Source organism: Medicago sativa, chromosome 3 (assembly GCF_051527215.1).
Source record: "Medicago sativa cultivar Bolivia chromosome 3, Bolivia_mono, whole genome shotgun sequence".
Lineage (NCBI taxonomy): Eukaryota > Viridiplantae > Streptophyta > Magnoliopsida > Fabales > Fabaceae > Medicago > Medicago sativa.
This window is the reverse complement of record NC_140751.1, coordinates 99,617,203-99,641,977: the sequence shown is the minus strand read 5'-3', so window position 1 is coordinate 99,641,977 and position 24,775 is coordinate 99,617,203. Positions and strand designations below refer to the sequence as shown.

The 24,775-nt window shown below is 34.6% G+C and overlaps 1 protein-coding gene across 1 annotated transcript; it reads left to right on the top strand.

Annotated features, from left to right (window-relative positions):
* The first annotated feature begins 13,497 nt into the window (after positions 1-13,497).
* Positions 13,498-17,184, top strand: XIP1 (Leucine-rich repeat transmembrane protein kinase family protein). The gene is made up of 2 exons (XM_085756888.1): positions 13,498-16,084; positions 16,539-17,184. The coding sequence occupies exons 1-2, from the start codon at positions 13,585-13,587 to the stop codon at positions 16,934-16,936; spliced, it is 2,898 nt and encodes a 965-aa protein (XP_085613014.1). The 5' UTR covers positions 13,498-13,584; the 3' UTR covers positions 16,937-17,184.
* Positions 17,185-24,775: the final 7,591 nt, after the last annotated feature.

Genomic DNA, 24,775 nt, shown 5'->3' with positions numbered 1-24,775 from the left:
TTTGATTACTTTCTGAGCTTTGTACACAATATCATATTCGGACAATAACATTTGCCAACGTGCGATCTTTCCAGTAACAGCAGGCTTCTCAAAGATGTACTTGATTGGATCCATTCGGGATATCAACCAAGTGGTATGATTTACCATATAATGACGCAGGCGTTTGGCAGCCCAGGCTAAAGCACAACAAGTCTTTTCAAGCATCGTATACCGAGTCTCACAGTCGGTGAACTTCTTGCTCAGATAGTAGATGGCATGCTCTTTCTTACCAGTCTCATCTTGTTGACCGAGAACACAGCCCACAGAATCATCCAACACTGACAGATACATAATCAAAGGCCTTCCTTCCACTGGTGGGACAAGGATAGGTGGCTCTAACAGGTATTCTTTAATGCTATCAAAAGCTTCCTGGCATTCATCATTCCATACAACAGGCTGATTCTTTCTGAGCAATTTGAAAATTGGACCACAAGTAGTAGTCATGTGAGATATAAATCTTGAAATATAATTCAGACGTCCGAGGAAACCTCTGACTTGCTTCTCAGTTTGAGGGGCCGGCATCTCTCTGATGGCTCGGACTTTGTCAGGATCAACTTCGATGCCTCTTTGGCTGACAATGAAGCCTAGCAACTTTCCAGATCTTACACCAAATGTGCATTTATTAGGATTCAATCGCAGCTTGTACTTTCTCAATCTTTCAAACATCTTTTTCAAATACACAACATGTTGCTCTTCATCACTTGACTTTACAATCATATCATCAACAAATACTTCAATTTCTTTGTGAATCATATCATGAAACAGAGTTGTCATGCCTCTTTGATAGGTAGCACCAGCATTTATCAAGCCAAACGGCATTACTTTATAACAGAACGTTCCCCATGGAGTGATGAAGGACGTCTTTTCTCTATCTTCAGGAGACATTCGTATTTGATTATAACCAGAGAAACCATCCATGAAGGAGAACACTTTGGATTGAGCAGTACTGTCAACAAGCACATCAATATGAGGTAATGGGAAGTTATCTTTCGGACTGGCTTTATTCAAATCTCTGTAATCAACACACATTCGAACTTTCCCATCTTTCTTTGGTACTGGTACGATATTGGCAATCCACTCAGGGTATTCAACCGTCATGAGGAAACCCGCATCAATTTGCTTTTTCACTTCAGCCTTGATCTTAAGAGCCATGTCTGGACGAGACCTTCTCAGTTTCTGCTTGACAGGAGGACATTCAGGTCTTGTCGGTATCCGATGTTCCACAATCTTGGGATCTAGACCCGGCATATCTTCATAGGACCATGCAAAGACATCTGGATAATCATGGAGAAGCTGAGTAATCTTCTTTTTCACTTCTGGCTCAAGTGCAGCACCAATCTTGATCTCACGCTTGTTCTCTTCAGTACCCAGGTTGATGAGTTCAATCTCTTCCTGGTGAGGCTGAATGGCTCTTCTTTCTTGCTCAAGCAGTCGAGTGATCTCATACGGTATCCCTTCATCATCTTCCTCATCTTCGGCTTCATATACCGGGAATTCAAAATTTGGAGGAACCGTAGGGTCACTGTGTTCAACGGGTTTATTATGGTTCAATCTGCATAATATGATTGGGATGATTTTAGAAAAAATGTTTTTTATGCAGATTTTTGAAATTAATAAGAAAATACAGATGTTTTGGTTTTTTCTGGCATTACCATTATTTCCAAGAAAAAGGCACTAAAAAGTAAAAAACAAAGAATCGTGAGAAAGACGACAACTTTTATTGATAACGGCAATGCCGAAACAAACATACCCTTACAATGATATCACTTTCGCCTTGGGCAGAGCGAAAGGATTGTTATTTTGAAAACAAAGAAAACATGAGCAACAAAACACATTACATGGAAGCATGCATGACTAAAGGAACATCAATGGCCTCCCAATTTCTCACAGTGCCTCCTGGTATAACAAATGTAGGCACATAACTACTTCCAGCAGCATCTTCAGTAATAGCGTTGATGAACCCAGCACTGTAGAAAGTTCCTGTTGAAACACCCGATGTTGGGGAGAATCCAAGGCCCTCTTTTCGCTTGTTTTCCAAGATCTGAATCACTTTGCCCCAACCGGCAGCTTGCCCTTCTTGAACAGCCTTCTGGGCGTCTTTCAATGAAGCTATGCTAGTACCAGCCTTCCGGGGTTCTGCACCCTCAACAGTCAAGCCTTGAAATGACGTCCCTTCAGCGGACCCTGCTTCAACACAAGAGAAAGATGACACTTGGCTAACCAGATATGCTTCTTCACCATGTACAGTGACAATCTTACCGTTCCTCATGAACTTGAGCTTCTGATGCAAAGTAGAAGTGACTGCTCCAGCGTCATGAATCCACGGCCTTCCGAGGAGACAGCTGTACGAAGCATTGATGTCCATGACTTGGAAAGTGATTTGGAATGTCTCCGGACCAATGGTAATTGGCAAGTCTACCTCCCCGAGAACATCCTTGCGGGATCCATCAAAAGCTTTAACCAGATAGCTGCTACCCCTCAGAGAAATTCCATGATGACTCAATTGTCTTAGGGTGGATTCAGGCATTACATTCAGAGACGATCCAGTGTCCACCAACACATTGGATATCATGTCAGATCTACAATGTACTGAGATATGCAGAGCCAAGTTGTGGTGTTTCCCTGCTTCGGGGAGTTCATCGTCACCAAACCCCAAGTTGTTGTAGGCAGTAATATTACTCACTATCCCATTAAACTGATCCACAGAGACTTCGTGGTCAACATAAGCTTGTTCCAGTACTTTCATTAACACTTTCCTGTGAGCTTCTGAGCTCAAGAGCAGAGACAAGATGGATATCTTTGACGGAGTTTGCAGCAGTTGGTCAACAATTTTATAATCGCTCTTCTTGATGAACCTCAAAATCTCGTCCAGATTAGACTCTTCAATGGGCTGGCCCGAGGGGCTGGCATTCTCTTCCTCAAGGTTAGCCATGTTTCTTCTCTTGTACAATCTTGTCTGATGAACTCTATCTGGTTGGTGAACCTTGCGAGCACGAGCCACCTTTCAGACTGCGGCAGAAGAACCAGGAGACAATGAGCACGGGAAGCCATTTGTGACCGATGAATGATGCATATGATGCATGATATGCAAATGCAAAAAGACTCTTTTTTGTCAGAGGACTTTGTCAAAGTGGTTGTGAACATCACGGAGAAACACAGTTTTATTTGAAGAAGTTTAGCAAAACTAGAAGTTTAGTTGAGATGGTATCACTTGGTGTTCACATCCGTGATGTTCAAAAAGATGACTTGTCTAAGTCCTCTGATAAATGCATGGAAAAAAGTTTATGCATGTATGCATGATTATGTTCAAGTTCGGAGAAAACATGGTGGGTTGAGGTTCAAAGTCGAGGAGTCATGGGTGGACACGGTGTCCGGTGAATCTAGGGCTTTAGGATATAGTAACCGGGTTCTAAAAGGGTTCCCAAGTTGCAACCTCTCCGACGTATATCATGGTGCCACGAGACAACACTCGCTCCATGATTATCCGTGGAAGGTCTAACTTGAGTGTAGCATCGCGTGACGACTAAAACTCGAGACAACACTCGGTTTAGCCTCCGCACTACGTCCTAGAAAAATGGCCATGGATGGGTTTGGTTATCTACGGTTCATAGCGTCATAGAACAATTAGAAGTAAAGTGCCTAAACGCGACAACACGCGCCGACAACATCACCCCCAAAATGCCTTAGCTATGTGGGATTGATCGCATAATCCAAAACACGAGGCAACCCCTGGAATGAATTGTCGATTATATCCCTCCTAAATCCTAAGTTCACTCAGCCCGGGTGCAGGACTTTTGATACTCTCACCCCACACGTTTGCAAGAAATTAAACATTTATTCACATAGGAAAGCAAGTAAAAGAAGCAAGTAAAAACGAAGCGCAAGCGTGGAAATAAAGACTAGGCGTAACTCTCGAATCTCCCCAGTGAAGTCGCCAGCTGTTTTATCTTGGTTTTCGGGTGTCAAACATTGATTACGTTTGAACCTTTTAAACCGGTGATATCTTATTTTTTCTTGGGAAGGGAAAAAGTAAGCAAAACCCTTGAGAATCGAGGTCCGGGAGTTGTTTTCGCTACGGGAAGGTGTTAGGCACCCATAACGACTATAGTATCCTATAGGAACCGTCTTTAATTTCTACGCGCGCGCTTTATTTTTAAATGCTATTTTGAAAATGTTATTTACACCTAAAAGTTACTGAAGAATTGGAGGGAGAAGAATGTTTTTGGATTTTTATTTTAGTTGAATTGAAGGAATTGTGTTCCTTGCCTACGTACCCGTTTAAGGGATCAAATCCACCGTAGTTCTCTCTCAAAAAATGTTTTTGTTTTTGTTGGTTGATTTTAAGTTTGAAAATGGGATTTTGAAGAATGAGAGAAAGAGGTCTCAAGGGCATGAGATTATGAAATTGTGAGGTTGGATTAGTCATTTGCAAAAGAAGTCAAATATGATTATTTTTATTGAAATTTGATTAAGAAAATGGAGAAGAAAATACAATGGGATGTTGGATCCCAAGGTTTATTTGGAAAAGATTTGAGTGAAGTTGTTCACATTTGTTTGGAAAATTGGTTTTTTCTAAGTATAAATCCTAGGCATTCATCTAAACATACAATCCTAAACATACATCTAAACATGCATATTCTAGCTATTTATCTAAAGTGGAGTGTGTGCATGTGTCGGTGCTTGTGTCGGTGTACATTATTAGAGTCCATTGTCCTTTACATCATACCCTAGATACATTCTATGGCCTCTTTGCCAAGAAATTAAAAGCATGAAAGTAAAATATTACAAGAACTCCTAAATCTTTACATTCTAATTTTTGCATGAAATTGAAACTTAAAGTGCAAGAAATAAGATGGAGAAAGAGATGAGATATGGAATGCTTATGATGTATGAAACAATGAACAAATGGTTAGTAGCACAAGATATAAAGCAAGTCAAAGCTATCATAACAAAAGTAAGAAAATTAACATAAGAAAAACAAGCAAAAACAAATGTGAAATAGGCCTAAAAAATCATCACCAATGCAAGGCTTGAATATGACCTATATTCCTCATACTTCAAAAGGTTTCCAAAGAATTTCAATTCAATTTTCACAAAGAGGATTAAAGGAATATACACTACCAAGCATTTAAGACAAAAATTAGGCAAATTTCACATTATTTATTCACAAACAAAACTTGGAACACAAGGCATTAATGACATATTCACAAACAGCACCAATTTCATGGATTCAAAGTCACAATATTCATAAAATTCATGTAGCAAAGTTCCATATCAAACACTCAAGATTAAGGGCCAAGATCATGCAAAATTTTCACAAGAAATTATCAAAAAGTAAGATAAAATCACAAGAAAACTCCACATATATTTTTATCAATTTTAACATGCAACAATTATCACAAAAATACCACAAAACTATCAAGAAACATGTATGAAATTTTTTGGAATTTTTTAGAGCATTTTTAGACACAAACACATGTAAAATTTCACAATTTTCAACAAAAAAAATGGTAAACTTTTAACAAGAAAATACTACATATATTTTCAATCAAGATTTTAAGACATAGTCAACATCACAAAAATGTCAAAAAACAATTAAGAACACATAGAGAATTTTTTTAGGAATTTTTAAAGGTTTTTAGGACTAAAAAGTGCAAGAAAATTGCTAATTCTAACAAAAATAAGGAAAAAATGCTATACATATTTTTTTTTATCAAATTTTATCATGTAAAATGTCATAAAAAATATCAAGAATATCATCAAGAACCTATGGAAATTTAATTGGAATTTTTTAAAAGATTTTTGAACATGCAGGGGGTATGAACAGCAGAATTTAGCAAGAAACACACAGGGGTGGGGGGTACGAAAAGCGAAACTGTATGGAGAAGGTAAAAACAACAAGCAGTTGGGCCTGCAGACTTGTAATGGGTCGGTTAATGGGTAATTGGCATGGGTTAATGGGTAATTGGCATGGGTTAATGGGTTGGTTATAAGTTAAAACGTGAAAAAGAGCTTCTCTTCTTCTCAAACGTTCCATTCTTCTTCTTTGTTTCTCAAACACACATTCCATAACATCAAACACACACAGATAGCTACAACTAAAACCCTCATCTCCCAAATCACTCTTTTCCTCATCTTCCATCAATCGCTTCTCACATCTATACACACAACAGAACGGATTCAAAAGGGAAAAGGACGCAAGCACAATCGCACAGCATAACCATGGATGCTTCAATCAGAGCTTGAATTCGACGCAAAAATGGAGAACAAGGGAATTCGCACATGAAACAACAACGATTTGGACATACAACACAATTACAGGTACGATACTGAACATAGATCGAATTCAAGAAGGAAAAATGGTGATACCTGAGATTGATCGGAGGTTCGACGGATCGGATGTCGAAAGTTTCACTTTGTTCGTCCCTGCACTTCTCAGTTCTCGTGTCTTGCGTTCTTGCTTGATCGGGAACCGCTTCAGCTTTGCAATTCACTCTTCGACCGATTTCAAAACGTGTTGTGGTGATGGTGAATGGCGTTTGGAACTTGGCGTGTGACTCAAATTCGAGTCCGAAACGATCGTTTGCTGAAATCAATTGCAGAAGCGTATCGGAGTTGTTGCCGTTGGTTCCGTTTGCGTGAGGATCAATTTCTTGTGAAATCGAATTGAGTCATGCTGATTCCTTAAAGCTATCAATGGAATTTGCGATTTGGCACATCGTGAAGCTTTTCTTGCGACGGTGATGGATTTGGATTGATATGCGATTGAAACATGGAGGTTGAAGGATTTGGATTGTTCTTGAGGTTACGGTGGGGAAAGAAAGAAGGAGGAGAAAAGAGAGTGTTGAATGGTGGTGATTGAGGTAGTTAGGGTGGTGGAAGAAGGTTGTTGAATTTGTTATGGTGGTGGAGGAGTTTGTTAGGGAGGAGGAGTGGTGGAGGATGAGTTAGTTATGGTGGTTGAGGTGGTGGTGAAAGGTTGTTAGAGATGGAAGAGAGGGTGGTTACGTGAGAGAAGAAGAAGGAAAAAAAAGAAAAGAGTTTTTTGTGATTTTTGTGGAATTTTTGGTGAAAATGATTAATTGTTGAACCTTGACCATGACTTTGACCTATTTATAGGTGATGTGGTAAGCCTTGGACCAATAGGATAGAGACATGTGGCACTAGACTTGTAACAAACTCTTAAGGACCAATAGCATTTGGACACATGGCACTTGGACTCTAACAAACTAAAAAGGGATTAAAACGTAAATAACAAAAGTGCGCGGACTAAAATGAAAATTAAAACTAAAATTGAATTGAAAAAGTAAATTGAAAATTAACGTAAAAATGAGACGATTAAAAACAACAAAGCAGATTAAAACGAATCAGAAATATTATGTGAAATGACCAAAACGCCCCTAGGGCTTAAAACAACTAAAAATGACTCAGATGCAATTTTGAAATGGATTTTTAACAGGAAATTAAAGCAAGAACTCATACAAGCAAAATTAAAAAACTCAGAGACAATTTTTAGAATTTTAAACAGGGTTTTAACACATGAAAAGACTAAAATGCCCTTATGGGCAAAACTGACTCAAAATGACTTCAAATGTAATTTTAAAATGGATTTTGACATGGAATGAAACAGAGACTTATTCTAACCAAATGAAAAGACTCGAACAAATTTTTAAAAGACTGAAAAGAAATTTTATCACATGAAATGACCAAAATGCCCCTAGGGGCTAAACTGACTAAAAAATGACTCAACTGATGTTTTCTGAAATGAATTTTGACATGAGGTTGAAACAAGGACTTATACAAACCAATTTAGAAGACTCAAACAATTTTCAAGGATAAAAATGAGTTAAATGCAGGAAATGACTAAAATACCCTTTTACATGAATTTTGCAAATAATATTGAAATAAAATGCAGAGAAGGATGCAATTGATCAGAGACATATCAAATGACTTGAAATGCAAGAAAAGAAGAATTGAGTTGGTATTTTTAGGTCCAAAATTAGGGTATAACAATCATCAACAACAACATCTCTCAACAACATCAGCAACTAACTATCATGAATTCATCAACAATTCATCACAACAACATCTCATATCACCATTTTTGGACAAAAATGCAAAGCATACATATAACCACAATTTAAGCATGTAATTTCATCATCAACAACTCAATTAACATTCAAATTACATACTCAAACATTGCATCAAAACATGAACACGAATTTGCAATCAATTAGGTTCAATTCATCAATTTCACAAAATGGGTAGAAATGAAAAGTTAGGAATTATGGTTGAAACCTAACCCTCTTACCTCTAGCACCAAGAATCTCTAACCCAAGCTTCAATTTAGCTCCTAGATGATGAATCCCCTCTTGCCTCTAACCCTTGTTCTTGTTCTTCCCTCTAGCATCTATCTCTTCTCTTCTCAAATGAAAAATGTTTGTGAAAGAACCCTATTCCTCTACTAACATTAGTTTATATATAGGCTCACTTAATTGGGCTTATCTCACAACCTTAATGGGCCTAACCCATTTCTATTTCAACCTCAAAAATGTTACTACTCACTTAACGGTAAAATATAACACTAACGGTTACTTAACGGTAAATAAAATAATTACTCCACCCTTTAGTAACTTGGTAAAATAATACTCTTACTAAGCACTAAAAATAATCCTCAATCAAAATTACAAAATTACCCTTACTCTCAAAATGACCAAAATGCCCCCAAGTCCAAAATGACTAAAATACCCTTCTAACACCGAATTCTACAATTCCCAACCAAAAATACACACAGAGGCAAATAATCACACGTGAGCACATATAATACACACAAATAAATAATAAAATAAAACTAGCGAAAATCGGGTTGTTACAGAAACCACCATGATGTCTCCACTACCACAAAAAGCAACAACCGAGGGAGCCAAGAAAAAAGTGGACATTGCGAGGTCTAAAGGAAAAATTACATCGACTAGTCCGATCCCTTCTTCTTGGGAGGTTGTTGATTCCCGAAATCCGGAAAGTCAACCGTCGCCATCACCAACAACATCATCATATAAAAGGAAAAAAGGTGTTCGTCTTGGTAAAGCACCAATTTCCCCACTTCCACCACCTTCTCGGTATCCAAAGCCTAAGGTTATCCCGGTTATAAGGCCTATTGATTATATGCCACGCTTCATGCTTCCATTTATTGAAAAAGTGGTGGATGTTATTGGCGATGGACATTGTGAATTCCGGGCTATAGCCGAGTTCATGGGCTTGACCGAACAAAATCATCTCATGATTCGTACACATCTTATTCAAGAATTGAAAGATCATAGAGATGATTATGTTGAAGTATTTGCGGGTGAGGATCGTTATAACTACATTTTAAATGGCTTACATCCTCCCGCAAATACAAAAAGTTGTGCACATCTTGTTGATAAGTGGTTGACTTTTCCGAACATGGGACACATTGTTGCTAATTATTACAAAAGGTGTGTGGTCGTGTTGACAAATCTTGAAGTTGGTAACTCGGAATCTTTTTTCCCACTAAGAGGGCCACCACCGTCGGGTAAGCAAAAAAACTCCCATCATGTGCCTTGGGGTAATTCCGAATCACTTCGTGCTTATTTATTTGAAGGAAAGTTGTCCACTACCTCCATCATTTACGGAGTGGCACAATCACAAGAAACAAGATGCCGTGACTTGGGAAGATGAGTATTTGGATCAACATGAGTTGTTCCGAAAGCTCATGGCTATTGAAAGTGGAAACAAACCGCCGAAACCACAAAAGGAGTCAAACAAAGCGGCGCCTATTTTGTTGGACACTCCCGAAAAACCAAAGCAACAATTTAAATTTATTGCGGAAGATGAGGAAGATCTTATGTCACTTGATCTTCTCCAATCACTTGGCATTTAACGAGTGATTTTTTTGTCGGTGTTAGTCCTTTTTTTTGGTAGAAATTACACCGACGTATATTTTGGAGTCAAAATTGTAATGCCAATTTTTTATGGCCAATATATAAGTAACATTATGTAATTTATATTGATATATATGATAATATGACTTTTATTTACTTGAAACTAGTGCAATACTTATTTATAGCTTATTAATGTTTACGCATTTGATTTATTCGTTATTACATTTCATTTAATTTTTTTCTAATCTATGATTATTTTGTTAAAGCTTTTGTCAAGTGAAACATGTCTGAGGTTGCAAGAATTGAAGGGCGTGTTAGGTACTCCGCGTTTAAAAAGATGGTTAAGGTTAAGATAACGCCGACGAACTCTCTTGATGATTTGAAGACACAACTTAACACTTATTTTGAGCATCTTGGTGAAAATCAATATACACGTCACTTGTCTGCTCTAAAGCCATGCATAGACCTAGGAGAAGATAGAGATGAATTCGCATGGAAAACGGCAAGATATATGCCTTGGCTTATTAAAGACGATAGCGACGTCGGATTTATGTTTCGGAATATGGTGGAAAATAATATATTATATATGTATGTTCGTTCCATATGCAATTGTGATGAATGTAAGTAAGGATTTAATTTAATGATGTGTAATGAGTTGTAATGTGTTGTTTAATTATGGACACTTTGTACCGTTTTGATGAATTTCAAACTTTTGTGTAATTTCAACCAAATGTCGGTTTGATTTAATTATCGACAATTGTAAAAGATATTGTATTTTTCTGATTCATGACCGAGTTTCAATGTTGTATGATTTGTATTGCCTTTGGAAATGCTCTGGTTTAATTACAGGTAAAAACTGGCCAAAAAATGGCTTGGAAGTGCTTAGCATTTATGCATAACCTGTTGTCTGCATTAATGTTTTTCTCGGCAGTTAACTACCGAGGAATTCCTCGGTAGTTAACTGCAGACGGATTTTGAATTCCTCAGCAGTTAACTGCCGAGGGGGCAAAACCGTCTTTTACATGTGTGACACAGCCTTATGCAATGTGTCAACAGCTATTTTCTTTGAGTTTTACTTATCGAACGGTTGCGGAATAGTAATTTATTAATATCATTTTTGCTAATAGAGCTTAATAAGTTTAATAATCTATATACTATATAGTTTTTACAAACATTTTATCATATTTTATAGTTTTACTACATTGTGAAATTATTTTTTTAAAATACATACACAAATACATTTGATTATATTTAATTTAATGTATTTGTAAAATTTTCTTACATTGTAGGTATTAAGTTTGGAAACTAATTAGTTACTTACTTTCACTTGTTTTGTGATGAAACAAAACAGAAAACCTTTATCTGAAGTTAACCATAATAATGGTCCCAAAGAATGATTTGGTGGCTAAGTTTATCTTTATCCTTGCAGCATAGATATCAGCAATCCTTTTATGTTCTTATTCTCTTTTATAAAACACATTATGATATAATGCATTTGCTTTATAAAGAAGAGAAAGTCTATCATGGTCGCAAATATAAATATACAGTGTTTAGGCACACACACATAAAAATATTTTTTTTAATAATAAAAAAGAACTTGATAATAAAATGATTTAGTCTTTTGAGAAAAAGGTTTTTGATGTGTGTGACCAAATACTATGCATTTATATTTGTGTCCATGCAAGAATGCCTCTATAAAGAAAACAAACAAGGATGCACTAGTTATGAGATGTACACGTCAAGAATGAGCATGCATGGTCCCATGTCTTTCCATATATTTGATTAAACATAGAATATAGTAGTCCCCACCCTTTTGATAAGACAATATCCCACCAATTTGGATTTATATTTCTCTCTTAATTACCGTAAAATTCGAAAGCAAAAAAAAGGAATATTTCAGCAAAAGATAGAATTGAAACGTGAGAGAATCATAGACACTCATTATATTCCGTACTACCCCTAATTTTTTTTGTTTTTTTTTTTTTATTTCAACTGCAATACCAACCAGCATGGTAGAAATTAATCTACATTCATAAAAAATCTCCAAGTTCTATATTGATTATTGAGAATATTTAATATACAGAGATGCAAGTGGAATTTACTGTATGAATTAGATATTAAATATAAAAAATAAGTGGAATTTACTGTTCAAGCCAATAACAACAACTATTTCAACCAATATCTAATTTCTTTATATTTTTTCGCCATTAATTTTATTGAATGGTGATCCTGGTGGAGAAGCATCTTAATTAGCAACAGGAAGCAATTGATTTTGAACTTCAATTATTTCAAGACTAGGAAAAATTGAGAGGTAAACATTAGGCATATTTGGATTTTTGTTGCAAATATGTGTTTGGATACAAAAGTACATTTATCCTAAAAGTGTTCTCACGTTAAAGTTGACAAAGATTGATAACTTTTTCTATATTTTATCAAATTGATTTTACTTTTCTGTTTTATGTTTTTTTTTAATGAGCCCTGTTATATTTCTTTTACTTGTTTTTGTTTTGTGAGATGGAAAATGTCCTCAACTTTTAAATATCAACTCGATATTCCTCCGACTTCAATTGTTCTTCTCATTAGTGGACGATGAGATTGATCTCCAAGTTCTTCTCATTAGTGGACGATGGAATTGATCTCCAAATTTGTCGGTTATTGGGTTAGATATTAGATTTTTTTTTTTTTTTTAATTTACATACCACATTATGCTTAACTAAGGAAGAGTTTTCACCAAAATTTTATGATGCATTTTTTTTAGGGAAAAATTTGATGATGCATGTATATCAACCTATTCCTATAGTCAGGCTCAGGACCATACTTAAAGCAATTCCAAGTACTGTACTGTATAACTAATTAAGATAGACTCTCATAAGAATAAATAAACAAGAGCTCATGCAGATATAGCTAATGAATAATGATCTGCAAAACTTGTTCTAATTATTTGTTTGAAGCAGCTTAAAAAATAAAACAAAAGGTTTGTTCTGGAACACCAAAAAGCATCATCACATCAAATGGTCCTGGTTAGTGAAACAAGGATTCGGATTCTCTCCCACTGTAAGGGTAAAACAAACTTTTTTTTTACCAAGACAGCATATACCTATGCAGTAACACTTTTAATTTTCTGCAGGATATATTAGCATAAAGTATATATACTTTCACTGATATACATTCTCTAATTATTATCTTTTCACCTCCTTTCTTATATCTCTTTCTATGATATTTTTTCTATTGTATCCCTATCACAACTCTTAAAATCTTTTATTTTCCTTTTTCTTTGTTAAAGATAATTATTTTTCTCTTAGTCTCATAACAATTATTTTAGGTCCTTTTTTTTTCTTTCCTTACACCCTAATATTATTAGAGTTTAGGATAGTTCACCTTTATTCCCCTTTACACATAGTGGAGTATAAACATAAAGCCTCTTTAGCAAAGATGTTCACCTCACCCCTCCCTCACAGTAGTAGTAATAGCACTACAACAAGAACCTACTTTTCCCAAACTCATCCACTCAAACCTTTCCATCTTATATACATCTCTCACTCTTCTCTTTCTTTGCAATCTCTTACACTTATAATAATATTACCAAACCACAAAACAAAACAACACTTCAAATTCTTCTCTCTTTTCCCCCTCAAAATAAAAAATGAACCATCATCAACCATTCTTCTTCTTTGGACTGATAGTTATTATTTCCATGACCAACATGTCACATGTTATCAGCACAAACCAATCTGAGTTTTTTTCTCTAATGAAAGAGTCTCTCTCAGGAAACTATCCTTTTGATTGGGGAGTAAGCAAAGTGGATAAACCAATCTGCGACTTCACCGGAATCACCTGCGACAACAAAGGAGACATCATAAGTCTTGATTTTTCAGGTTGGTCGTCACTTTCTGGAAACTTCCCATCAAATATTTGCTCTTACCTTCCAAATTTACGTGTCCTAAACCTCGGTAATACAAAATTCAAGTTCCCAACAAACAGCATAATCAACTGTTCTCACTTAGAACAACTCAACATGAACAAGATGCACCTGTCAGGAACACTTCCTGATTTCTCGTCTTTAAAATATCTCAGAATCCTCGACTTATCATACAACTCCTTCACGGGCGATTTTCCCATGTCTGTTTTCAACCTCACCAATCTTGAAATTCTCAACTTCAACGAAAACAGTAAACTCAATCTTTGGGAATTGCCAAAAAGCTTTGTAAGATTGAAAAGTCTTAAATCCATGGTTTTATCAACATGCATGTTGCATGGTCAAATTCCACCATCCATATCAAACATAACAACACTCATTGATCTTGAATTAAGTGGAAATTTCCTCACAGGTCAAATTCCAAAAGAACTTGGATTGTTGAAAAACTTGCAACAGCTTGAACTTTACTATAACTACTTCCTTGTTGGCAGCATCCCCGAAGAGCTTGGAAATTTAACAGAACTTGTCGATTTAGATATGTCGGTAAACAAGTTAACCGGAAAAATCCCTTCTTCTGTTTGTAAACTTCCAAAGCTTCAGGTTCTCCAACTTTACAATAACAGTCTCACAGGTGAAATTCCAAAATCAATTGAAAACTCAAAAACACTTAGAATGCTGTCACTTTACGACAATTTCTTAAGTGGACACGTTCCTGCAAAACTAGGGCAATTCTCAGGAATGGTTGTTCTTGATTTGTCCGAAAACAAGTTGTCTGGCCCTTTGCCAGAACATGTCTGTCAAGGAGATAAACTTTTATATTTTCTTGTTTTGGATAACTTTTTCTCTGGTGTTATACCAGAAAGTTATTCAAATTGCATGTTTCTGCTAAGGTTTCGTGTCAGTAATAACCGTTTGGAAGGTTCTGTTCCAAAAGGACTCTTGAGTTTACCACATGTTTCAATCATTGATTTGAGCAGCAACAATCTGACCGGTCCGATTCCCGAGATCAACGGAAATTCTAGAAACTTATCCGAGCTTTTCCTTCAGAGGAACAAGATTTCAGGACAAATAACACCAACAATCTCTAGAGCTTATAACCTTGTCAAAATTGATTTCAGTTATAACTTTCTTTCTGGTCCAATTCCTTCTGAGATTGGTAACCTTAGAAAGCTTAACTTGCTTATGTTACAAGCAAACAAACTGAACTCTTCTATTCCTGATTCATTCTCTTCCTTGGAATCACTCAACCTTCTAGATCTTTCCAGTAATCTCTTAACCGGAAACATCCCTGAAAGCCTCTCTGTGTTGTTGCCTAATTCTATAAACTTTTCACACAATCTTCTTTCTGGTCCTATTCCTCCTAAATTGATTAAAGGAGGGTTAGTTGAAAGCTTTGCAGGGAATCCTGGTTTATGTGTGATGATGCCGGTTAATGCTAATTCATCTGATCAAAGAAACTTTCCATTATGCTCACATGGTTACAAGAGTAAGAAGATGAACACTATATGGGTAGCCGGTGTATCTGTGATTTTGATTTTTGTAGGTGCTGCTTTGTTCTTGAAAAAAAGGTGTGGCAAAAATGTGTCTGCAGTTGAACATGAATACACACTCTCTTCATCTTTTTTCTCTTATGATGTTAAGAGTTTTCACATGATTAGTTTTGATCAAAGAGAGATTGTTGAGTCTTTGGTTGATAAGAATATAATGGGACATGGAGGGTCAGGGACAGTGTACAAAATCGAGCTGAAAACCGGAGATGTTGTCGCGGTTAAGAGGCTTTGGAGTCGAAGTTCGAAGGATTCTTCGCCAGAAGATGCATTATTTGTGGACAAGGCATTGAAAGCTGAGGTGGAAACACTTGGAAGCATAAGACACAAGAACATTGTTAAGTTGTATTGTTGCTTCTCAAGTTTGGATTGTAGCTTGTTGGTTTATGAGTATATGCCAAACGGTACTTTGTATGATTCTCTTCACAAGGGTTGGATTCATTTGGATTGGCCTACAAGGTATAGGATTGCACTTGGAATTGCTCAGGGTGTTGCATATCTTCACCATGATTTGGTTTTTCCTATTATCCATAGAGATATTAAGTCAACAAATATTCTCTTGGATGAAGATTACCATCCTAAGGTTGCAGATTTTGGGATTGCTAAGGTTTTGCAAGCAAGAGGTGGAAAGGATTCCACAACCACTGTTATCGCTGGAACTTATGGTTACCTAGCCCCAGGTAAACAAACTCTCAATCTAACCTATTATCATGCAAGATAAATTATCGACCAAATCACGAGAATTAAGAAAGTTGACCGTAATATGAAATTTGTTGACAATTAATATTGTTTCACAAGTTTATCCTTTAGAGAACACGTTTAATTTATATATTTTCATCATAGTACTTATTACAGGTTGCAGAAAACTATATAACATAATTAGGAGTATGTTGGTAAAACAATAATTAACACAGTTAAAACTTCAAAAGGGGGGTCCTATAAAAAGGACAAAAGAAATATCTCAAAAGTATTATATATTTAGGGACAGAGGTAGGATTTGATTAAACAGTATTTTGTATTAGGGAATTAGTCATGTGGTTAACTTAAGCGGTAAGTAATCTTATTATCATATTGTAAGTTTGTTGAATATTATATTGTTTAAATCTATTTAATTTGTTTTGATGGGTGTGACAGAATATGCATATTCACCAAGAGCAACCACAAAGTGTGATGTGTACAGTTTTGGTGTGATTTTGTTGGAATTATTAACTGGGAGGAAGCCAATTGAGTCAGAATTTGGAGAAAACAGAAACATTGTATTTTGGGTTGCAAACAAAGTTGAAGGCAAAGAAGGAGCTAGACCAAGTGAGGTTTTTGATCCAAAGTTATCATGTTCATTCAAAGATGATATGGTTAAAGTGTTGAGGATTGCCATTAGATGCAGCTACAAAGCACCAGCTAGTAGACCAACCATGAAAGAAGTTGTTCAGCTTCTGATTGAGGCAGAGCCAAGAAAATCTGATTCTTGCAAGTTGTCAACCAAAGACGTATCGACAAATGTCACCTTAGTAAAGAAACCATTTGAGTTATAATTATTATTATTGTTGTTGTTGTTGTTAAGTAGCTTAATTAAGGGGGTAAGAGGGAGCATAAATATATAGTTTAGCAACAACTAAGAACATAAGCAGTCTCTCTTTTTGTTGTGATGTAATATAAATGAGAGACTGGTTGTAAAGTGGATAACAAAGTACCATAATGTTTTTGTTTTTTTCTAGACAAGTAATTTGTAGATTCTATCTTTGACTCTTGTTATTTTACTTATTGCAACTTGTTTTTCTTAGCCTATAGTATTTGAATTTTAACTTTTGTGAAAAATTGGAGAAAGGAGAAATTATTATTAAATAATTAATATACCACTAATAAACATTTTGCAATCATCTCCAATAAGATTTGAAATATGTCTCTTGAAGTTACCATGTAAGAACTCTTACTACTTAACTATAAATTTTGAGATCATTTTGTTATCCCAACAATTTACAATAATAATGTGCAGTATCTATAGTTGCCAGACCCACACACTCACACTTGAAATCAATCCCCTACTTGCTTTATGGAATTTGTTTTTTCCTCTTCTATGATCACCTTGATTTTGAGTGTTCAAGATGGCTCCAATAACTTGTCAAAAAAAAATATTGCTCCAATAAAAGAAGCATATATGTTAGTGAGGACCAAAGGATATGAATATGATTCGCATGGAGCTACTTTATTTTATTATATATTTAAAAAAATTAAATGGGTTCCAGATTCTGAATACAATATTGTGGCATTATTTGTATGTGGAGGGACCCCTTACCAAAAGTTTTATATTTCTAGTGGAGAAAAAAAAGATGAATGGAATTATTGATTGATGAGAGCATCTTGTCGCCATTTTGATTAGCTATAGTGAAAGAGAAGAAAGTAGAAGCATTTGAGCTTTTGCTTTTCCCTCTTATTGCTTGCTTTTTTCTTGTATTGATTGATTGTTTTGCTAGAATGAGTTGAGACCTAGCTATGGAGAAAGAGAAAGAAAGGCATCAACCATATTTAACCGTTGGTAGTGTGCTAAGAACTTCCACTCACAAAATAAATGCCCCTTAAATTTATTGAAAGGAATTTGAAGATTGATATTTGATTAAAACCAATCATCTTACTAAAAGCGTTTAAATAAGATGATTTGAGTCTAACTTAACTAGAGGATTCAAAATCCGTATTTGAAAATGCATATACATTAAATATTTTTTAGAAGAGTTTTGTATTATATTGTCATCCTACATGAGGACATAAGATATTAATCTATGCAGTTGTGTGCAGAAAATATTTTATTCTGTTTAAACAAAAAAATAAATCATCTTTAGCATGTTCTAAAGCAAATTATAAAAATGACAAAGCATAATAAAATCATTGGCACATGCTTGCTACCTTGTTGTATGCAAAAATGAATACATAGTTTGTCACACGTGTGTGTATGCAAATGCAACTATATGTGCATTTATGTACATAAATTTCATTTGCATTTATGAGTGGATGGAGGGGTCACCCTAGAAGAATAAGATTCACAAATACAACAAACATTTCTTTAGGTCTAGCATGGTGGAGGAGAGCCCGTAATAAAGAGAAGGAAAAAAAAAGGTGACAAGGTTCGATATATAAGAAGAATAGTATTTTCATTCTCAAAGAAAAAGACAGAAGGCATCAACTCATAAAGCATGCTTGGCTGTGAGCAGAAGCTAATATCAGGACAGGCATGTTCCTGTTTAAGTACAATAGGAACACCCAACAGCAGATTTATTTATTTAATAATCACTGCATATTCTATTGTTTGATGGACTATAAAGTAACTAAATTAAGTCAGACTTGTAAACAGAATTGTATAATATCTATCATATATTCTTGTGATCATCCCTTCTCTCATCAACAGACATAAATAGTCACTCCAATAAAAAGTAATCGATGTTTGTTAGAAGAATAACATACCAGTTTTTTTTGTTTAACCCACTATAAAGAAAATGAGAAATGATATTTTGACAACCACTTTTTGACAACTTTTGGACAACTTTCTCTCTCATACTCACATGATGTTGTTATCCTCTCTCTTCCTTTTTCTCTCTCCATTGTTTTTGACCAATAAAAAGTGAGAAAAATAAGGTTGTCAACAAAGTTGTCATCAAATAGATGTCAAAATATCATTACTCAAAGAAAATAATAGTCAACCAAACTAGTAACCCACAAAATTAAACACCCATTGGTGTAAGCATTTCTACTTAATATGGAAAATGTAATATACTCCCTCCATCCTAGAATAAGTGAGTAATTTGCAAAAAAAATTGTCTTAAAAAAATTTACCCATTTCATTTTTCAATATAACATTAATTACTTTTTTTCTAAATATAACTCTAATTAATAGTATTACTTTCATCACTCTCAATTCAATATATTCTACTTTTCATTTATGATAAAGATGAATGCATCAATAAGTGACAAGATACTCAAAATTATTTTTTTCTCTCTTTTACTTGTTCACTTTTTTTTAATATGTGTGAAATAAACAAAAACCTCGTGTATATTGGGACAGCTCATGTATATTGGGACGGAGGAAGCATGTAATATGTTTTCAAGTTCCAAAGAGGAATGGATCAATTTGACTTTGTTGACATTGTGGGCAGCATTGCCAATCATAGGCACTTGAGAAAATTAACGATACCAAATTGCCATTTGTGACTTATTTTAGAGTAGAAAAAACTAATGGCGCACCACGAGACACTGTTTCAAAATTGGATAAAAGAACAAGTCGAAAACAGTTTTTGTCACTAGTCATGAATTGCCCCATTTCGTACTAAAATTGTCAAAAATGTCTACTAATAAAATGGGTTTTGCTAACCAGTGCCCTAAGTGCAATAGTTAAGGAATCCATTAATAGAAATTATGTCTTGGAAATGCAAGGAGTAAATAGTCAAAGACCCCCCCCCCCCCCCCCCCCGAAATTGCAAGGTTCATCAATTACCCCCCTGTAGTTAACGAAACATCAATTACCCCCCTGAAATTGTTAAACGTTAGTCAATTACCCCCCTTCGTTAATTTCCTCCATCCAACATGCTGATGTGGCAGTTAACTGCCCACGTGGCACTGCCACATGGTCAGAAAAGGCATGCCACGTCAGAGGGGGGTAATTGACTATATTTTTTAATTTTTTTTTGAAAAAATTTAATTTTTTTTTTTGAAAAAAATATGATTTTTTTTCTTTTCAAAATCAACATTTGTGCCACCCACGGACCTTGCAAATATCCCCCTGAAATTTAACATTAATGTGCAAATACCCCCCTGAAATTTAACATTAATGTGCAAATACCCCCTCAAATTTAAAATTTATGTAGCAAATACCCCATAAAATTTATAACTTATATGCTTATATCCTCTCCAAACTTAAAACTTATATGCAAATTACACCTTGAATCATAAAACTTTGATGGTAAATTAAAACTTATTCATAATCTATAATTTACTACTCCCTCCGTTTCAAAATACATGTCCAAGTCAACAACTTCACATATGCCAATGCACAATTTTGACCGTTAATATCTTTAATTATCTAAAGTAAAAAATTATAAAAATTTAATATTTTGAAAATATTTGTCGAGACAAATCAAACAACATCCTACATGCTAATATTTGTATTTATACATTAGTAAAAAAGTATGGTCAAAGTAAGTCAAGTGAATAGTGCAGATTGCAAAAATTGGACATGTATTTTGAAACGGAAGGAGTATATCTCTAATATAAAAAAAAATCACAACTTTAAAATAAAACTGACATGTGGATCATAACAGATCACCTATTAGGATTCTGGAGGCCAAGCACAACGTTTACTGTGCAATCATTGGGGAGAAAGTGTGCATGAAGATTGAAGATGGTTCATGGAGCCCAATTGGGAGGGAATGGACACTCAACAAGTGGCCATAACTATGTTGTGGACACTCAACATGCTGATGAGGAATTATGTGTTGCTTAATAGTATGCTTTTAATTATAATTCTAAACTCTAATACATGATGAAAATGCAGCTCCTTTTATTTTGGCGGCTAGTAGGCTTTGTGGAAACAATAGCTGCTTGTTTCTCTAATGTGTAACAATAAAACAAAGATGTTTGTTTTATTTTAAAGTTGTGATTTTTTTCTTTTTTATTGTAATTAGAGATATAGTAAATTATATATTATGAATAAGTTTTACTTTACCATCAAAGTTTTATGATTCAAGGTGTAACTTACATATAAGTTTTAACTTTGGAGAGAATATTTGCATATAAGTTATAAATTTCATGGGGTATTTGCTACATAAATTTTAAATTTAAGGGGGTATTTGCACATTAATGTTAAATTTCAGGGGGCTATTTGCACATTAATGTTAAATTTCAGGGGGATATTTGCAAGGTCCGTGGGTGATAGACATAAACTCAAAATCTCATTGTTGTGTGTGTGAATTTCAGACGTTACTTACCACTTATACAGCAAAAAAAAATATATATTGTCAATTTTTTTATGGAAATAATGTCAAATATTTTGTACTACTGGTAGTAACTCATGGGTGATTTTTTTTTTATAATCCATGTTTTGTCCATTTTATTCCATTCAGATTTTATAATCCAAAAAATTGTGTAAAATACTGTTAGGATTTTATAATCTGAAAAGTGTCAAATTTGTTTTGGATTATAAAATCTGGACGAAATAAAATGGGCAAAATGGAGAGCACGCAAGAAAATAGGAGGGTGGAAAAGAAATTCTCAGCCACTATGGGCTCTTGCTTCAAAATGTAGCCCAATTATTACATGAAAGCAATTAGGCCCAGTGTAGCTCTACAATCAGGATCATTTTATGAAATTTGTACGATCATTTTATGAAATTTGTATGATTTCTGCTCTTCCCCCAATACTTTTCGCTCCCGCCCAGCTATTTTGCCAAAAATACCCCTACGTGAGTTAACTAGGCAGCATGAGTTAACTTGCACAGGTGTTATACCCTGCGTGAGTTAACTCACGCTCATAACAAACCATTATTTTTTCCACTTTTGGTGAGCGATAAGATTGTGAAGACGGAAAACCGTTCTTCATGTATCCGTGATTGAGAACATCCAATGTGAGTTGGTGGAGTTATTGATGTCTGTGCCATCAATTGATTTGAACATTAGTGATTTTGATGGGATGACCCCTTTGGATCTTTTGAAGCGAAGATCACTACAATCAGCATGAAGTAATACACATGAATAAGCAGAACTAAACAACAAGGGGACTTTCAAAACACATGCACAGCAACTAATAACATGAATTGAATAGGTGCGGCGCAGTGAATAGATGCGGGACAGCAAAATTAAATACGGCAATTGGAATAAATTTTAAATTTTAAATCGCAGAACTGTATTGTAAAGTAAACCAGCGTTAGTTAACTCACGCGGCGTTAGTTAAGTAACACAGAGTTTAACACTTGCGTTACTTAACTAACGCAGGGGCATTTTCGTCATGGCTGCAGGGCCGAAAAGTGCATGGGAGAGCAGAAATCAATTTGTATTTCTAATGTTTTTCACTTTAAGATTCATTTATTGTTCTTCTAAATGCAAGCAAATCAAAATTTGTGCCCTAAAAAACCATACCAATCGACAATTTGCAAAATTTGTGCCCTAAAAAACCATACCGATCGACAATTTGCTTGTAGTTACGTTGTTCCTTTTAAGAAGTTGCCCGTGCTATTAACTCCAAATGTGTTTTCTAACGGAACAAATGAGCATATTACTAGGACTTACTAAATTTTTGTAAAATAAAATAAAATAAGTGCATTATGTTTGTTGGTAGTAGTGGTGGGGTGTAACATAGGAGTAATGTTCAAGGAATCAAAGCACACAACAGAACATAAAACAGAAACAGCTTTTGTATGTCTGTCATACTCATACATAAATGAGAGAGGACGGCTATTTCATTTATTGTGTTACCAAAGTACTCCTAGTAATGTTTATTAGTAATTAACTAGACTTTTGACCCTGCGACGCACGAGTCTTGTCGACTATAATAGAGACCAATGAATAATCTTTAACACGTAAGATTATGGGTCGATCAATAAACACAAATTAGATTATTAGAGATATAATGTTACAATCAAATTTGTCTTACTATGTCCTTCAATGACACATGAATCTTATCAAATTTTACATTTTAGTTTTGAAAAACTAATCAATTAAAGATGTTATTTTTTTATCATAATATATTATTGGGGGGTTATCTTCTCATTTTTTTTAAAAAAATTATAAAGAAAAAAGATAAAAAGAATACAATATTATATTGTTGCACGGCTCAATTTTATTTATTACTTTTATAGTTAAAAAAAATTATTTAAGTTATTTGATTCTCTTCATTGTCAATTTTATATAGCCGAGTTTGCATGGAAATTAGGATAGCCGAGTTTGCATGAAAATTAGGGTATTTTGTTTGTAAACGTATTAAATAAGTGTACAACAACTTGTCAAAAAAAGAAGTCTATAGAAATAATAGATATATACAAACGATGACACAACATGATAGAAAAGAAAAACTCACCAGTGAGGAGAAATATTAGGGATTGCTGCATTTTAGAGGGAATTTGTTAGGTTAAATTGGTCAGCTGCATTTTAGATGGAATTTGTTAGGTTAAATTGCTGCTAACCTAATGCAGCATTTTAGAGGGAAAACTAGACCATCGACCCGTGCTATCGCACGGGTCATATTAATAGTAATAATTGGCAATGAAATAAAAAATAATATAAAAGTGCGATGGCAGGTCATTTTATAATGAAACATCTACTCTGCGAATATAACATAATATTGAAATAGCATGAGTCGTTTAACACAAAAAGTTTGACACTTTGCTAATACCTTTAAAATGAACATATGTCGGAAAAAATAAATTATACAACGAAGTACTACACATTACAAAAAACTTTTTTATAAACCACATTCGATGTAACATTGGTATCTTCACCGTCTTCATAATTTATCAAGATCTTCAAACCATCTCTTGAAGTAACCCTTGATATTGCAACATACAATTGTCCATGTGAAAAAACAGGAGAAGGTAAATAGACACCAACATTTTTTAGTGGCTAACCTTGGCTTTCGTTGATAGTCATTGCAAATGAAACAATTAACGGAAACTGATCTTTGGATATCAATGTTGATAGTTTTTTGTTATTTACAAATGATATACTTTATTTATTAATTTTTTTTTTGGTGCATCATATACTTTATTACTTATCCTCATTGAACATGTAACACATTCTTTCGGTCTTTGGAGTGCATTTTATCCTCCAAGCATTTCTTTAGTGTTTAATGAATCATCATATTTTCCTTTATGTTCTTATTATACTTTTAACTTTGGATATTATTTCTCAATTCCTTCCGCAGAATTTTCTTTTGATAGTAATGGGGAAATTTTGCTAAAATTCATCAATGTATCTCAAACTTTTTAACCAAGGACTAACAATTCTTATGTCTTCCACATCTAGAGTGGTTGTTGCCTGTTATCATGAATTAGTTGTTGCCAAGTTATACTTATGTCAATCGACTTGTATATTGCATATGAGCATCTTTAAGGATTAACAAAAGTTTATTCTCTAAGCTAATGGTAGTTCACTTTCATAATTGATTATTCGCACAGGACATAAATTATAATGTCATAAAAAATATGAACATAAATTTATTCCTCTCGTATTTTTCTTTAATCGATCCTCACAGACCACAAATCAAACCTGCACAAAAGAAACTAAAATATTGTCAGAACTCCCAATTTAAAATAGCAAATCCTTTCAATGGTCCTTGTAAATGTTCAACAATTTTGCAACCGAACTAATGTTCAACACTTTCAATCTCAAAAGCAACCA

Coding starts and splice junctions, on each gene's coding strand:
- XIP1 (XM_085756888.1), top strand. CDS start 13,585: ATGAACCATCATCAACCATTCTTCTTCTTTGGACTGATAGTTATTATT. Junction 16,085..16,538: donor TTATGGTTACCTAGCCCCAG/GTAAACAAACTC, acceptor TGGGTGTGACAG/AATATGCATATTCACCAAGA.